The sequence below is a fragment of the Sinohyriopsis cumingii genome, chromosome 12, assembly GCF_028554795.1.
Source record: "Sinohyriopsis cumingii isolate HCF-2022 chromosome 12, ASM2855479v2, whole genome shotgun sequence".
Lineage (NCBI taxonomy): Eukaryota > Metazoa > Mollusca > Bivalvia > Unionida > Unionidae > Sinohyriopsis > Sinohyriopsis cumingii.
In genome coordinates, this window is record NC_142972.1 from 92,994,033 (window position 1) to 93,012,874 (window position 18,842).

Consider the following 18,842-nt stretch of genomic DNA (forward strand, 5'->3'; position numbering starts at 1 on the left):
TTGCATCAAATGTGTCTTTGACAGGGATGGGATGAAGTCAGAGTGTATACTAAGGGATGATACACACCGCATAGATTGTCATTTCGACGAATGCATGATATGCAACACAGTAGTATCAAGTGTCTAGATTTGACTTGTAATACCTGCTTCATCGTAGTTACATCAACTTTGCCCTTTCCTTGATAGTTGGTATTTTCCCGGATGCAGTTATAGAGAGTTACTAGTGAGGATATTTTTATATTCATCACAACATTATTTGATATATTCTTTTTTTAAATATCCCATTTTTAGAATTTTAAAGATGTTTTCTTAAATAAAATAACTTTGAATTGCCGCCGAAATATGCTCTTCTGCGACAAATTTGATCCCGTTATCGATCAGATACTGTGTGTGTATCCACATCGTATTTCTTTAATCTTTTAAGAGCTGGTTACAAGTGCGACTAGGAATAGAGAAGTATCAGAAAATCCAGAAAATGGTAAGTGTTGGACAATTGTTTTTAATCAATTTGAATATAGAATAAATTACTCAAAGACAGTCACCTCATGTGAGAGTTCTGTGATGAATAGGAATCAAAAGGACTTGTTTGGCTAATCATTTTCACCCATGAATCGGATCTTAGCCAGTCATTTCAGACCAGTAATAAATATTGAATGTCTTACAAACCGAATGAAAGGGGATGCAAATCAAAATGTTCTCATCAGAAATAACTTTAGTTTCGGAGCTATACATGTCATACGTGTGCAAAGGATGACTTTTATTTTTGTTGTGAGAAACACAAGCAATTATCCCAGCATCCAACAAATGAATTAATTCTGCAATCTGCCAGTATTATAAAACCTTGGTTACAGTTGAATCTGACTCTGAAACGTGCCCAAAGTGACTGCAGTACGGTGAGTACTAGCAATATCTTGAACGAAAATGTTAGCAAATGCTTCACACAATATTCCTTTATCTGACTAAAGCATTCATCATGAAGTTAAAATTTACACTGCATAGACTGAACAGCCACTGTAAGTACGACTCAGTCTCAAACTTATGCAGGGAGAAAACATTGATTAGGAAACACTTGACTGCTTGCCACATAAACGAGCTAATTTGTTCCTATAACTGGCAAAAATTGAAATGTATGATGATGCAATATTTGCTTACCATTTATATGACAATCTCGCACAAACCTTTGATATATACGTTTTGCAGACAAGGTAAAGAAAGGTAAATTATACTTATTTTATGTAAGCACATTAAATGTCATTAAACAATGTTTGGAGAAACAAAGAACAATCGGAATAGTTTACGTGATCTGTATGATATCGTTTGCTTTCCGTTTTGAATGTCATGTTGTAAAGTGCATCAACATATATTTACATTAAAATATATACTAAATATCCATACGAGGACCAAACTAATTTCCGTGTACACTTTTACCTCTATTACAGTAGGATAACCAATTGAAATACACTCTTAATATGTTAAGAATTGTAAATAGGAGACAAATATGCTCACATAGGAGGTTTGATGGAAAGGAATGTTTAATTATAAATAATTGTTATGAAAGTAAGACTTGATTTTAGGTCAAATGCATCTAATATTTTGTATGATAGATAGCATCAATATGCATTTGTATATCAAATCTCATATTTTCAGAGATCAATGATGGTAATGTAACTTTTCAAAAGAGGCCTATATTAGGTTTGAATCTAAAACTAATTTCATGTTATTGTTGTTGCTGCAAGATGCTACGGGATTTATATTGTATATATCACCTACCTGGAATTTATAGGCGGCTCCTTCAAGGGAATTTACTCAAAAACTAGGCCCGCCACATTATATGATTTTCATCATTAAAATGTTACCTCTTAGGTAAATAGTTGATGGAATATAATAATGATCCTATCGTACAGGTATATGAATTCGGACAAACATTAACTGTTAATTGGAATTTAATTGTTTGTCTGTGCCCTTTAGAAACTGTCGTGGTTTTGCCTATGAAAGTCGAAGAAAAAACTATTTCGTAGCACAGTTTGTTTTTGTTGTTTTCGAAATAAATTGGTTTCCACTCAATTTTTTGAGTTCTTCACCATCTACATTCACTATTCATTCTGGACCGATTCTACATGGGATAAGGAAGAACCTTAATGATTTCATAGCAAATATTAAGGTCACTGCAATGAAAAAGAAACGAATGGTTTATGCATAAGACTGTTAGTTGTCACTACAGTTTTGATGATTTCCACTTGGGGTTGTGGTACAATTATATCAATATGGTTTGTAGAGATGAAAGTCATTGTGACTAAAGACAAACAGCAGTTTCGCCATTATAGAAAGATACTAGTGTTTGTAGAAGACTTTAACTGATGCTAAGGAAGATTACTTTTGAATTTAAAATGAAACGGCGACCGTTTAAGGCAGCTATAACATAAGAAATATGGTTTCGGCACAATAACATTTGTTCTAGTTGGTATACTTATGCCACACTGAGGGGATGGTTTGTACATGGTGTATGGAAGAAGGCTATTGATTGTAGTTCAAAAGGGAAAAGTTCAAGCTAATTGACTGAACCAAGAAATGTTTCCACAAAACATCATAGGCTTGGTACATACTTTGTGGCTTACTTGCACATAGGATGAAAAGCCTATTGATTTTGGGGTCAAATAAATAATGGTCACACTAAGAGAAGAAACATGGTTTAGATGCAGAAACATTTCACAAAGAATAAAGAAACACGGGTCGGTGGATGGTTTTCGTTGTTTTCTTGTTGATAACTAAAATAATCAAAATGAGTTCTGAACATCAGATCCATTTTCACTTGATTGTGCCTTTAGGCAAAGAATTTGTACAGCGACAGATCTGAGCAGTGCGGTGTTTCTTAAAATGTATATGGAATTTTTTCGAAGATAACTGTGAAATCATTGATCCATTTATAAAGTATAAAAATAAATATATAAATCAAATTGAGTTGCATGTATTGATCAACTATATATTCATGTCATAAAGCAGATTGTATTGTGTTATGACGTACTTCCATTATTTTACCTATCTGAGCTCAGCACAATAACTAACACTGTTCATTATTTCCACTTAACAAACAATCTGAATGACTTGCATTTAGGGCGGGAACAAATCCGTTTCAGAGTCAAACAGCTCATTGATCAAGTTCACTATGAAATGGAGGAAAAAAAGTTGTTTTCGCAGAATATGTCGAAATGTCAACCATGTAGTTGTGGATTGTTTAGGGGAAAGGACGAGTACTATTAAATGTGCTTTCAGTGGGTCAAACGTCAAGAGTACAAACTGAAGATGAAAAGACGATTTGTGAAGGGCTTGCACCTAAAAACATGCAATTATGTATTGACATCGTTTAAATAATAATGACTGTATAACTAACGTAAAAAAGTATTTCCATAAAGCAAATTTATCTATGTTAGTAGTTTTGTTTAAATATTGCCCATAAGCTTTTTTCATTTGCTTTCTATATAAACAATTACCTCAAGCTGCTAGTTAAACAATATTTTACAAATATATCTTTACATAACTTGTAAATTGAAAATACAAAATATGTACGGATATGCAGATAAACAGAAATTCATTGGGCATCACCCATTTAAGTAAGGCTAATTTTAAAATCTGTCATGTTGATACATACTTTTTCTTGCCTATAATCATACAAATGACAGAGAAAACCATGGATGAGATGCAGTTTTCAGTCATGAAATTTTACTCGTCCCATGACTGTTTCATATAATGAAAAAGACAACAACTAAGGCATGAACTCTGTATAAAACGTATACTATTGCTAATGCTATGCAGGTACAACTAAACAACCAAATGTAAGAGAGTGTGAACGTTTCATGGTTTCTAACGTGTTAACGCATCGGTACCCGAACTCACCTGCTGCTAAGTAGATCTAAACCGCGAATTAGCAATATGGAAGACTTGGATCCGGTGATTTTCATCCAAAGGTATAAAATCATACTTTTAATATTGAGCCATTCCATTACTTTGATGTCTTGGGATTTGCTGCTCATTTACGGGGACATCTCTGTTTCTGAAGCATCGTCCTCACGTTCTGAAGGTGCCTTTGCTTATCAAGGTCCACGTAAAGCTAGCTAGGCAGTGGATTATGAAGCATCCATGCATAATGACCACTGTGGACTTTAATAATTTGGAACCTAAAATCTGGCATGCACATGCTGAGCTGGAAGTGGAAATATACTAAATATGTACTTTCAGCAGACTTTATCATCACAGATTGATCACATGGCTGGCAGTGAAAAATCAATATCAACATGAAAGTAGGTGCACTGGTCACTGGTATCACCAGGTCTGGTACAAAATATAATGGTGAAGTGAGTTGGTAATTATTCGGTATTGTCCTTATACACCCCGAAAACGATAAGAAGTAAAAGTGTCATTGAAGTTAGAAATTTCAGTTAATGACACATTGTTTATTTAAGAGAATAACATTAAAAAAATTGGAAATGTAAAAACATAGTGACACTGACGCAGAATATATAAATATATTTTAAAGCTACAGTCGGCTGAAAGAATAGCATAGGTGGACCATGATCATAAGTGGCCCTGAGGAGAAAACAAAAATTTTGTAACATAATATATGTCTGTGTATATATTAAAATTGCAATAACTGATCCAATCATGTAGCAAAACATTAACCGATCCTTCGCAAAATGGGACACAATCGTTTCCAAAACTTGATAACTCTTTTGCAAACTATAGCGAATGCTTAGCAAAACATTTTACGATCACATGAAACACTTGTTACAATCATTTGTAAAACTTGACAATAGTTTTTTATTTACGATCTCATACAAACATTTAAACAATAATAAAACCTCTTCTATCTGTAGTGTATGAGTATAACGTGGAGATCATGCAAATTTTAACATGGAACACTTATGTGTCCAAATGGTTTCGCTAAATTATAAGGATTCGAATCTATGATCAATTGTTTGATTGTATTTTTCTAGGGCTTCCTCTGAATGATATCAAAAAGATTTCAAGGTATGGATATTAATGGTATATATATATATATATATATATATATATATATATATATATATATATATATATATATATATATATATATATATACACGATATAAATCTAGATATATGTTTTGCTAGAAAATCTGTTTGAGTATCCCAAAAAAGGGCATAAACTAAGAAACAATATTTTATGGTGGCTGTAGAGGAGGAACGTAGACTATTAGTGTCTTTACATAGTAGTTGAACTTTAACCAGATGTTTGTTACATGCAGTCAACTATATAAAAAGAGGTGTTTCTGACAATAAATTTTAATCAAATGTTTCCAATATATAATTATTAAAGCAAACATATTGCGACAACTCCAGAGTTTATCATTAATTGTTTAAACATAATTCTTGTCAACAAAGTCAAACAAGTCTTTAAGGTATAAAGCTGCAATAATTTTCATAATGTATTTGTATTAAGTGTTAAAAATACAATCATATTGCAACTACCTTTAATTGAGTGTATCTGTAGTTTGGTCATTGCGTCATTTCTGTAATAACATGGAGAAAACCTCTCTAATATGCACATCTGTGAACTATCTGCAACATAATGTGACTGTTATAAACGCTTTTTTCAGGACTTTGCACGAGGATGTTGATCTTAAGGCTGCAAAAGAGAAGAAAAAAATAAACAAATGTGCTGTGTTCGACAAAGAAAGGGTAAGATTGATGGTAGATTCCAGCTTCCAAATCGTCATTCTCAATATGAGATCATTTTTCTGCAAGTCATTTGTAGGTAACTGGAAATATTGATCTGATCAAGTGCTGTCATCAACAGTATTGATATAAATGAAACCTTGTGTTCAAATTCTCTGAAAGAGTGAATCTCGAGAATCACTGCTAGTGTACACTGATATCATACAACAGTTTAGTGGAGTGTTGACTTCCCACTAGTGAGACGGTGTCATTTGATGTTGAAAGAACCTTTATGATAAGGTACCTACCTGAAACATAAAAACAGGGTTTTAGCTGTAGATATCTAATACTTTTTTGTTGCTTTTCAGATGGCCAAATATGGCCATCGCGTTGGTTGTCTTAAACATCTTGATATTTGTATTTAACAACAACGGGCTTTGAGTAATAATATTTCTAATAATGTTTAGTTGGTCCTTATAATGAAGGGAATCTTGAATGTTAACAAAATAATTCCAATTTAAAACGTCTTGGCGAAATGAAAATGATTTTGTGCTTCTCCATCCCAGTCACTGCCCATTCTGTGGGTGCCAGACATTTTTTCCTCCAGTCATGCATCAACCTCTGTTTTCAAACTCTTTTTTTTTTGGATTAAACATTCCTTTCATTTCTCCACTTCATGATTGAGACCATATGCTATTCTACCAAGGTAGATATGTTACAGATGGAGACAGGGCTTTGACTATATTAGGACTCTGTGATTTTAAACTAAGTGACACTAAGTAACAAAGCCAGCAAAGTGTTGTTAAACTTAACAAGTAATTTTATTTTGCATCTTAAAAACTGAAACATTGGGAAGAACTTACATTATTCTGAAGTAAATACTAAATGATTGTAAAAGGTTTTTTACAACTCCATAAAACTCAAGTCTTCCAAATGAATTCATGTCTAAATGTGCTGATGTACCAGTAGCTTTGAATATACTGAAGTGCCAACAATCTGCTATATGACCATGGACTTGTCTAGAATGTCGTGAATGAAATCATAATCCGCAATAATATCTAATCCAAAAGTCATATGATCACTTTGTAATTCCGGTATATAATTTAAGCAAATGATTGCTCTCAAGTTAAAATTTTTCACATCCTTAAATAATTTTGCAGACTGAAAATTAAATTCGAACAGAATGGGCAAGGGAATATGAATTGGTACTTGCTGTATCTTCTTCCTTATGTAGATCCTCACAACTCTATATCGTGATACATTTCCACTGATCTTTGTTGCAGGACATCCAGCATATATTTATATCTATGCCCATACATACTGCATTTTACAAGGTCGTTTACTTTGGCTAGAGTGGGTATGTCTATACCCAATATATTAGTCTGCACCATTTCCCCAATTCGGTTGTCTGCTTCCATGGAGATGTCGGTGTACCTGGATGATATACTGCGGTAATATATCGTACATTCTGTTATAGATTAAATTATACACCACCTTATCTCCCCCTCTGCAGTTTAAGACGGATAATCTGTTAGGTAATGATAAATCAGATGATTTCAGCCATGAAGTTTACTCAGCTCCCTGACATGCTCATTCTGGTGGGAGAGAACCGTTCTCTAGGCAACCTTAAATTGCGCTATTTGCAGGTGACCAGTTTGGTATAGTACTTCTCACTCAGTGTATGTTCCAAGGTATCACTTGTGTTACGTATATCTGATTTAAGATATTTTTCAGGAAATAGTTTGGCCTTGACTGTTAGTTTATGAACAACAGGTGTTGACCTAAATTCTCACCTGGTTTCTAAGTTTGTAGCAACTGTTGTAAACAGCTGTATCTTTTTTTTAAAATGATTGGTTGTTATCAATATAATCAACATCATGATGAAACTACGTGGGTTCAGAAGTAAACATTTTTTAAATGTATTGTGGGAATAAAATCATTGGTTTAGTCAAGGCCATGTTCTGTGTATGTGATATAAACAAGATCACATGACTCTTGTTGATGTTTTAAAAAGCCCATAAAACTCAATGTAAAAATAGCACATTTTAGCATAAGTTGGGCAGCTAAACTGTTATTTTGTGCTGTTTAGAGTTATTTTAAATTACTTGTTTGGAATTATTTTGATAACTTGGATTCAAAAATTATCAATTCTGTTATTGTGTCTGAACTATTCTGAAAAGTACTCACACAGGTAAAGACATTGCTTACAAAGAATTATAGATAAACACTGTACTACTCACTACAGCATACGTCATCGTAATCCATCTTGGATTTTACATCATGATTCGAATTTGGAATTATTAGAACATTTATTACTAGGACATTTGGTACTTAATTCTTTTTATTCGTAAATTAATTTTGGATTTGACTCTTGAAACCGTAAGTTCTCCCCTTTTTTATTGTTTAACAGAATTTTCTAGGAAAATAAATGATTTATTAAATTTTTAAAAGCTTGTTGTTTTCACTCTTTTTGTGTTACTGTTTATTTGAGCCTAAACACGTAGCATAGAAATCTGGGCGTTCGCCCTTGGATATTTGAATTTTGTCTAAAATATTTTAGAAAAGTTTTTTTGTGTTAAATTTTAATTTACCTTGTGTTTGAAATCTTTAGTTAGATTGACGAACTTTTTATAAAATGGCATCAAAAATGGAAATCTTTCTGTCAAATCCTACCGAAGAACAAGTAGATCTTTCAAAAAAGATGACTTGATTCTAGTTGGCAGGAAATATAACCTTTCTGAAGTAAAGGCTTCCTTAACGAAACAGGAATAAGAAATAGTTTGGTTCAGTATTTAGTGGAAAAGAATGTCTTGGATAAAAGTGCTTTGGTTTAAGTCAGTACATCTGTATCAGTGTCATACACAAAAATGAAAGAATTAAAATTAAAATACAAGATGGAATGGAGTTGAGGAAGCTGGAACTTCAGAAAGAAGAAAGAGAAAAACCAATGCTAATGCAGTTACAGTTGGAGAAAGAAAAAGAACAAATGAAATTACAAGCAGTAGAAAAGGAAAACGAAAGACAAAAGAAAGAAAATCAAATGCATTTGCAAGCATAAGAAAACAAGAAAGAAAGACAAATACAAGAAAAACAAATGCATTTGCAAGCACTCGAAAAAGAGAAAGAAAGACAAATGCAGTTACAAAAAGACAAATACAAATGGTAGAAAGAGAGAAAGAGAGGGAATATAAATGTAAAATGAAAGAACTGGAACTTTCAAGTGAAAAACACATTCAAACTTCACATTCAAATTCGAGTTTTTGATCTTGCAAAGAACATTAGGTTAGTGCCCCCTTTGAGAGAAAGAGAAGAAGACAAATATTGTATTCGTTTTGAAAAAGTTGATGAAAATTTGAAATAGCCAAGGGAGCATTGGACTCAGCTATTACAATGTGTACTCACTGGTAAGGCTATTGATATTTATAATTCGCTGTCAGTTCACCAAAGTGGTAACTATGATCTGGTTAAAGAATATATCCTAAGGGGTTATGAGCTAGTTAAGGTTTATCGGCAAAAATTAAGAAACTATAGAAAAAAGAGCTGGACCAACTCATGTCGAATTTGCTAGAGAAAAAGAGCAATGATTTGATAGATGGTGCTTAGCCAAGAAAGTTGAAGGAGATTATGAAAGTTTCAAAAAACCTGTATTACTTGAAGATTTCAAAAACTGTGTCCATAGTGACATTAAGTCTTATTTTGATGAACATCAGTTTGAAACCTTGGAAAATGCTGCTCGTGCTGCTGCTGATTATTCTTTAATTCATAAAGTTCCTTTTTGTAAATAAGACTTCTACTCAACAGTCTTTGGGCAGAAAAGCATTTCAGCCTAATACAAGCCCTTCTAAAACTCAAATTTGCACAACTAATAAAAACAAACTTCAGAGAAGTTTGATTCAAGATCCTTGCTTCTTCCTACGTGTACCTATTGCAAGAAAAAGGACACATTATTTCTGATTGCTACAAATTGAAAAATAGGTATCAGAATCGAGACAGACCAATTCCAAATGCTCTTATTTTTAAGAGGTCAAGGTCACGGTCATGTATTGAAAGCAATACATTTGCTGGGTCTAACAAACCCCAGTCTGATTTGATTATGGAGAATTATGAACCATTCATATCGAAGGGTTATTGATCTCTCTTGGGTGATTCGGCCAATAATATCTATATTAAACCTTTAAGGGATACAGGAGCTTCTCAAAGTTTTTATTGCCGAGTACTCTGCCTTTTTCTGAGAAGTCTTATTTTAGTGAGAGTGTTCTTATTCAGGGAGTAGAGTGCGGCTTTGTTGAAGTTCCTCTCCATTGTGCAAATTTGTTATCAGACTTAGTTTCAGGACCTGTGAAAGTCGGAATGGTCTCTGTTTTACCCGTTGAGGTCATTGATTTATTAGTAGGCAACGACATAACTGGAGACAAGGCTTGTTTTTTATCCACTTGTAACTGACAAGCCTTGTTTGGATCAGAAAGTCGATCCAATGGAAAACGAATTTCCTGATGTATTTACAGCGTGTGCAGTTACCAGAGCTATGGCGAAGAAAGCTCTTGAAAATGATGTTGATAAGGGCAATATTCTTTTAGCTGACACTTGTATTGCTCAGGCTTTTGATGAGGTCACTTTTATTCCTTGTTTGGATCAGCTAGAAAGTATTGTTCACAGTGATCCTCTTTTGACGACTCATTCTCTTTATTCTAATCAGGGTGACAAACGACAATCACTTGTCGTCCAACAGCAAAATGATCCTGAGATCTCCTGTTTGTTTCAGAAGGCCATAAGTGAAACTGAAGCTATTGAAGTTCCTTTCTGTTATTTCATTACAAATGGAATTCTAATGAGAAAATGGAGACCTCCCGAGGTACCTGCTGATGACGAATGGTCTGTGAACTATCAAATTGTAGTTCCAAAACCTTAGAGACAGGATAGTCTGGCCCATGAAAATCCATTGGCTGGTCTTTTAGGGATCAATAAAGCTTATCACAACATCTTACCTCACTTCTGTTGGCCGAAAATCAAAAGTGATATTACCAAATACTGCAGATCCTGTCATACATGTCAAATGGTACAAAAACCAAATCAGAAAATTCCCAAGGCTCAGCTACAACCTATTCCTGCCTTTGACGAACCTTTCATTAGAATTATGTAGATTGTGTTGGTCCCTTTCCTAACTTACTAAGACCAAGTCAGGTTACCAATACCTGTTGACCATTATGTGTGAATCAGCAAGGTCTCCAGAAGCAATTCCCGTAAGGAATATACAATCTAAAACAATAGTAAAAGCTTTGATAAAGTTTTTTACTCAGTTTGGCCTTCCCAAGTTCGTACAATCTGATGGAGGCTCAAGTTTCATGTCTGGAATATTCCGGCAAGTTATGTATGAATTAGGCATTTAACAATTTAAATATTTTGCATATCACCCTGAGAGCCAAGTTGCATTATAAAGATTCCGTCAGACTTTAAACAATATGATTCGATGATATTGTTTTGAGGCGGGCAAAGATTGGGATGAAGGCATTCATTTACTATTGTTAGCTGTTAGGGAATCAGTTAAAGAATCTGTAGGTTTCAATCTTTTTGAACTGGCTTTTAGATACTGTGCGCGGACCATTGCAGTTAATGAAAGAAAAACTTCTTTCTAATGAAAATTCTGAGATTAATTTTGTTGAATATGTTTTTTTATTTTAAATACAAGTTGTCAAAGGCTTTTGAGGTCGCAAGAGCAGACCTGCACTCTACTCTATCACAAAGGAAGTTAAGATATGACAACAACTCGAAGGAAATGAGTTTTAAACCTAGTCATAGTGTCCTGGCTCTCTTGCCAAAACCACAAAATCCTCTTCAGGCCAAGTAATATGGTCCCTACACAGTTGAAAAGAAAGTAAATGATTTAAATTGCATCATAATTACTCCTGGGAGGCGTAACCAAAACAACTCTGTGACATTAACACGCTAAATAATGAAATAGATAGGCAAGTTAAACATGCTATTAATGTCGCAGAATAGAAACCATGTAGGTTTTGAACCAAATGAATAATACAAACACAGTGTGTGAAAGATGGAAATATATGAAATGAATTAATAAAGAAAAAAATATATGGTGTATAAATACAATGATTCTCTCACGCTCTCAACATACGATTGACCCAGCCACTCAATACAAACAATAACACATTGGAAATAAACAAAATATATTAATTCAATATGAAATACAGATCCAAGAAACCTCATGGACTGTAGATACGTTTAAATAATATTATGCACTATGAGAGAGATTCACATAATATCACGTATGGTACTGCAAATAGGTTTCAAATAATGTCAAGGTATTAAAATGTGTTTAAACTAATGTTATGCATTATGAGAGAGATTCATATAATCTCAAGGAATACAACTAACAGGATTCAAATAATCTTTTATAAATAATAATGTACCCAATTGAAAAAAAATTGGTACACACATATGCTTCGTGACCCTTGTACAGTCGTACGATTCATGAACTGATGAACCGCACAGCTTCACCGAGTCCTTGGGTTGGCCCACACTATTATCGGCCGCTCGCACCCTTCACGGATCCACCACATGTTCAGTCATACGTATACAAACGTACAGACAGCATTCAGCCCCCTTGAATTAGCGACGTCTATTTCCGTGGCTCCCCCACATGTACAGACATACGTACATACATATCGACAGCACGCAGCCCTAAATACTCTGGAAATTCCAGACAGCTATAAACAGTTTTAGACAGCTTCAGACAGCTCTAGTCTGCTCTAGTCAGCTCTAGCCATAGTCAGCTATAATAAAACCAAACTGGTTCTAAAACATCTCTAGATATACGTTAATACAATAAACTCTAATAGCAACTTGTAATTCAAAGTTTACTACGTTTTAAATCTGCGTTGTAACGAATGCATCATTACGCGATATGACATTACAAACTGAATAAGCTTCGCATATCAAATGAAATATAAATTTAACACTTACCCCTACGGCTGGAGAACACTGCAGAGCGTACACTCCTTGACGAGATCCAAAACGACCACTGTGTCGGTTAGAAAACAATCTTCCTTAAATCAATTGGAGAGTGATCAATAGTCAGGGTAAAATACCCGTGTATATCATGTTTATAATGTCCCACGTCGCAAGTAATTTCCGGCGAGGTACATATTAGTACAGTCGCTTACCTGGAAAAAAACACTTATTCACCCTGTATAATGTTGTACGCATGTAAAACGAAAAATAGTTAAATAGTTCTAAGGCAAAACCAAGTTATTTTTCTTCGCCTAATTATGTGACAATTAATTGAGTTGTACCTTTCTCACTGAGTGAAGATCTAAGTGAAGAAATATCATCAGATTCTACTGAAAATGGAGAGACAAATCTTTGGAAATCAGAAATTATAAAAGATCTAGACCATAAAATTTCAAATTTGCAAGAACATGAAAGAAATGAACTTAAACAGCTATTATTTGAATATTAACACTCATTTCCAGATGTTTCTAAAGAACAAACAATATTTTCCAATTACGTTGAAATTGTAAATTCCAAACCTGTCAAACAACACCCGTACCGGATGAACCCTCTCAAACAGGAATATTTGATAAAGGAAATAAAATATTTGCTGGAGAATGATCTTATAGAGCCTAATAAAAGTGACTGGAGTTCACCATGCATACTTGTTACAAAACCAGATAAAACTTTCCGTATGCTTACTGATTATAGGAAGGGGAATAGTGTGACAAAAACAGAATTGGTCCCATTACCAAAGATTGATGACTGTATTGAGCAGATCGGGAATGCCAAGTATGTCACCAAATGTACCTTCTGAAAAAAAGTGTGCAGATTCCGCTAACGGAAAGAGCAAAGGAAATTTAGGCATTCGTGACTCCAGATGGACTTTACCATTATAAAGTAATTCCGTTTGGGATGAAAGGTTCGCCAAGTACATTTCAACGCCTCATGAATATGACCACCTCTGGTCTAGACAATTGTTATGATTATATCGATGATGACATGATCTACAACGACACCTGGAAAGAACATTTAGCAACGATTCGGAAATTCTTTGACAGACTCACAGATGCATGTTTGACAATTAATTTATCTAAAAATGAGTTCTGCCTTGCTAATGTTACATTTCTGAGACACATCGTGGGACATGGACAGGTTAAACCTATCGATGCTAAGGTCTATGCTATCTCTGAATTTTCCGTGCCTGTTAGTAAAAAGCAACTGATGAGATTTTGGAGTATGTCTGGATACTATCGTAAATTTTGTTCCAATTTTTCTACCATTGCTGAACCCCTGACAAATTTATTGAGCAAGAAAAACAAATTTCTTTGGACTGAAAAATACCAGGAAGCCTTTGACAAGTTGAAAGCCATACTCAAGAGTGTGCCAGTTCTTACAGCTCAAAATTTTAAATTTCAGCAAATCTGAAAAGTGCTTACACAGGTAAAGCCATTTCTTACAAAGAAATATATATAGACAATTTACTCTTTACAGCATACGTCATCGTCATCCATCTTGGATTTTACATCAAGATTCGAATTTGGAATTATTAGAACATTTATTACTAGGACTTTTGAAATTTAATTCGTGGATTATTTGTAGAGTAATTTTTGATTTGACTCTTGAAACCGCAAGTTCTCCTTTTTCATTTATTACAGAATTTTCCAGGAAAATACATTATTTGTTAAATTTGTAAAAGCTTGTTGTTTTCACTCTTTGTGTGTTACTGTTTATTCGAGCCTAAACACGTAACACAAGATTAAAACATCAACAAATATCCACCATTTCCTGTGTCAGTCGTTAAATCAGGAAGGTTTAAGAACATGACTTCCTTTTGGAGGATACCCTCGTTCAATCTAACTTAGAAAGATACCAGTTTATCAGGATGTGGTACACTTTTTGCTGCCATGATCATCTATGATCATTAAATATTTTAGCTCATACAAGAGTAAAATGCATTGAAATAATGAAGCGTCTTGGATCTGTATTACGATTACCGTGACATTTTCATATGATAGATTTTTTTCTATCATTATACATGTTTTTATATTTGTCTGACAAGAACAATGAAATAATAGGACACATGCGGATAATACCACACATAATGCCTAAATTTTGTTGAACATTTAAGATTTGACAATCTTCCGCATCATTATTCATTTCACCAACACGCTGAGGCCAGATTAATTAGAATCAGTTATCCAGCTTCCGCTGTTAATGACGGAACCTTAATTTGAGCTGTAAACTACAGCCCGCCAAGTAAGATGGCTTCGTGTTAGAGACAGAGCTATCCCATGCTGAAATTGACATCGTCTTCTGATGCTAGTTTCATAACGTTATTTGCAATGGTCACAAGTTGTAGAACATCCGCTCAAGATAATGCTTTATTAATGCTTTCTTATTTATGTTTCTAAAGGATTATATTATGTGAAACAGGTTTATCTTTTGATGAAAGAAGAAATAGAAAACAAAATATGTATCGTTAGAAACAAACATAAACTAAATGACTAGTCCAGTGGAGAATAAATGCAGTCAGAACTGAATTAAACTAAGAAGCTGTCTACATTTATGTTCGGCGTTGTGGTTGGGTCATTACTGTTCAAGGACTAAACAATTAGTTAGGATTAAAGTGTAAATTCAATTTTATGTTGTTCATTTTATGATGTGTGTGTATGTTTTAAATAAGGCGGATGTCGTCGGGAATTTAGATGTACACACCTCTGATGATTACCGTTCAGGATTAAACAGTAGCACAACTTTGCACTGTTTACGAATAGATCAACAAGGTCTCTTCAAGAATGTGCATAAGTTTATTATGATTTCTTTGAATAAAGTAAAAGCATAATCTTTTGCAAACAGTGTTAATCAGCCTTTTGTAAATGTAAACATCCAGCAGTATTAGTACAGTTGTCGAGGCATTGCAACCATGTTAATATTATCTAAAATTTGATTTGACGTGATATCCATTACATAGTCTTCACTATATCTAGGAAATGTTTATCATCATCTGATGACGACGTAGATAAATTGGCACATATCCCTCTCTCTCTATCAATCTCTCTGTCTCTATCTCTCTCTCTCTGTCAATCTTTCACTCTCGCTCTGTCTCTCGCTCTCTCTCTCTCTCTCCTGTCCCCCTTATCTCTGTTTTAAAACAGTACGTTTTCATGCATCGTACACATTAAGCCACGTCCATTTGATGGAGACCACGAGCCGCGGCTATTCCATCAATAAGCGATGAGACGGATGAGGTTTTATTTTCTTAATCCTTGCCTTGATTGGGGTCCAGAACATACACCTGAGCAGTCTTGTGCTGATAATATCAACAGAGTCCACATTGGTGTATTAGTTATATCATTATTTTGTAAGTGTCATATTAATGTCAAGGGTTGCACAAAATTATGAAATAAACATTTCAACATGATATAAGAGTAGGCATATTTTTTCCAGTTAACTAATCTTTTTTATGCTATGGAAAATGTTTGGAAATTTGATGCAAAGAGTCACTCCGTGTTATATAAAATTAATTTATATTATTAATTCGATTGTTTATAAATTAAAACTGTAAACATATTAATTTCACAGTTATGTCTTTTAAGGTTTGCCTAGAAAATGATGAGTACATAGAAGGAAGAGATTATACGATAGAAAAGCACATAGGACGAGGTTCTTATGGTAGAGTCGTATTGACAGAAGACACCAAACTAAAGAAGAAAAATGCTCGGAAAAGTGTAAGCACTATCAAAGTGGTTTTCATTCGGAAAGGTTTCTAAACTTGTCGTAGACCAGTAGGTCTCATATATCCATAATCTCTTGGCATAAGATCATTATATCAGCAGTGCTCTGAGGGAACAGAGAGGAATCTTTATATACACATTCATTCCTAGGTATAGTTGTAAATGAAAATGTGCTTCCGCACAGCACATAGTATGCAGCTGCCACAGTGAAACTCTTCTTATCTTTACTGAATAGATTGGCTTATGAAAGTGGATTTCTCCATATTCTTTGTATGTTGTTTAGAAAGTAATCAGATATCCAAAATAGAAAGTTCGGATGCCATCTTGAAAATATTATCTTGCACTGTTTCATGTTCATGTTTATTTATAAGGGTTTACATCCTAAAACGTTTTGCAATGTTTCATAATAACATATTTAGGAATTTGCTTTAATGTTCATCATAACACAAGTGTTGTACTAACTTGCTGTTAAAACCAGATATTTAATTACATACAAAAATCACTTTTGTATATATCTGAATATTGACGCCATCTTAAAAATGTTATTGCTGAATGGGTGCCAAGATCAAAACAAGCTTTTCATGAAAGTCATATTATGATGTCTAGTTGATCGTAAATTAAACTTGTGCTAATTTAGACCTCTGATGTCACAACAACCGTATCAGCCTTAAAATTCATGTTAAGGCTATTCTTTATGAACTGAGAGTAATTATGACATGGGACATTTACTGGCAGACCTTGAAAATGAAATTAGTGGAGAACAGAACTACAACATGACACCTGGGTCGCCATCTTGAAATTTTTTTATCAGTTTCTTCTCCTGAGCAGTGTTAAAGAAAAGCTAATATTAGTAGAAGGGACAACCAAAAGTACATTGTAGGATGGAAGGCTGTGATGCGAATGCGCAGTTAGAAAACGGTAGTACATTTATACTGTACATAACCGGCAAAATACCAACTAGTATAACCGTAAAATTAAAATAAATATCACAAACAGTGACAAAATTCTCTAAATCATTAATTTTAAAATATAGGTTTTAACATTTTTATGACATACCATATTATCCGAAATAATGCAGTCTGAATAAAGGCTATATACAATATTATATAAGTTTTATAATTAAGGCGAATTAAAAACGTCCGTGCTGTGATACTTTCATTAGAACAAACAAATTAGACATTATTATTAATGTTATTATTATTATTATTGTTATTATTATTATTATTTTACAGAAGTAACAATAAACAAATGATATGACTGTAGAATCAAAGTAATAATCGCAATACATATGAAAATAACAGAATCCAGATGAATAGGGAGTTTCAATTCAAATAGAAATAGTATTGCAAAAATATTGCTAATATTACTAAAATAAATTTGAGGTAACTAAATATAATCAAATATTGAAATAAAGGAAAAATTGCATTGATTATAAGTTCTATATTTATCAGATATTTACAATTATAGTTAGGAATTATTAGTATTACATGTACACCAAAAATGACAACTATGCTACTACTACTACTGCTATTTCTAATGCCAAATACATTCTGTCTAAATATGAATATTTTGGGGTGCTAATTAATGTCAACTAAGTTTAAACGAAACATATTTCTATGGTTATAACTCCTCTGTTTGTACAGTTTGAATTGTTTAAGATATATTATCAAACTTATATGTTACGAGTCTATGCTCTTAAAATAAGGAACATCAAATAATGAAATGCAACAAGCTTTGTAACATTTAACAAATTATTTATTTTCATAGAATGCAAAGTGAAAATGACAACACATAACTAACGGTATTTCGAATTATACCCCATAATAATATATAAATTAAATACACAAATCCTAATAACATACAGTTCTGAATTAAACTCAATACCTGTCCCGAAGAGATCCAAAACTGAAGTCGATTACGTGTCTGTTTTAGCTCATTGAGTGATAATGTGTCACATTCTTTTGTTCAATCACATTAATATAATTCCAAGTTTGCATTCAGTATAAATTCCAGTGTAATAATTGTATCAGAGAATTGTACCAAATCACTTTCGTAATCCCAGAGAAAATAAGAACTTGAAATCAATAATATGAAGAAAATAAAATTCAGCACAAACTGGTCACTGCATAATATAACTTGAAAGTGCTATACGTTACAGTACGAATGGCCAAATCCTCAAAATCAAAGGATTATATAGGTCTCTGCTTGACACCAGGTCACAATGAACATTTTCGCAACAACACCCCCCCGAAAAAAGAAAAACCATTACCTAATGGAAAATAACCCCATACGATCAAAACCATAACGAATAAAAGTTCACTTAGGAAAGTCCATATCCCTGAACCAAATCAACTCATTTACTCTTTCTATTCATAAACATCCTGATATTAAGCCCACAAACATGGAGAATAAC

The 18,842-nt window shown here is 33.5% G+C and overlaps 1 protein-coding gene across 1 annotated transcript in view; it reads left to right on the forward strand.

Annotated features, from left to right (window-relative positions):
- Positions 1-16,465, forward strand: part of LOC149786991 (uncharacterized) — a 70,517-nt gene extending 54,052 nt beyond the window's left edge. Inside the window, exons 8-11 of the mRNA XM_089976010.1 lie at positions 425-478; positions 4,989-5,022; positions 5,630-5,711; positions 16,292-16,465. Of these exons, the coding sequence (XP_089832136.1) occupies positions 425-478; positions 4,989-5,022; positions 5,630-5,711; positions 16,292-16,465 (344 nt within the window). The remainder of the gene's footprint in view (positions 1-424; positions 479-4,988; positions 5,023-5,629; positions 5,712-16,291) is intronic.
- Positions 16,466-18,842: the final 2,377 nt, after the last annotated feature.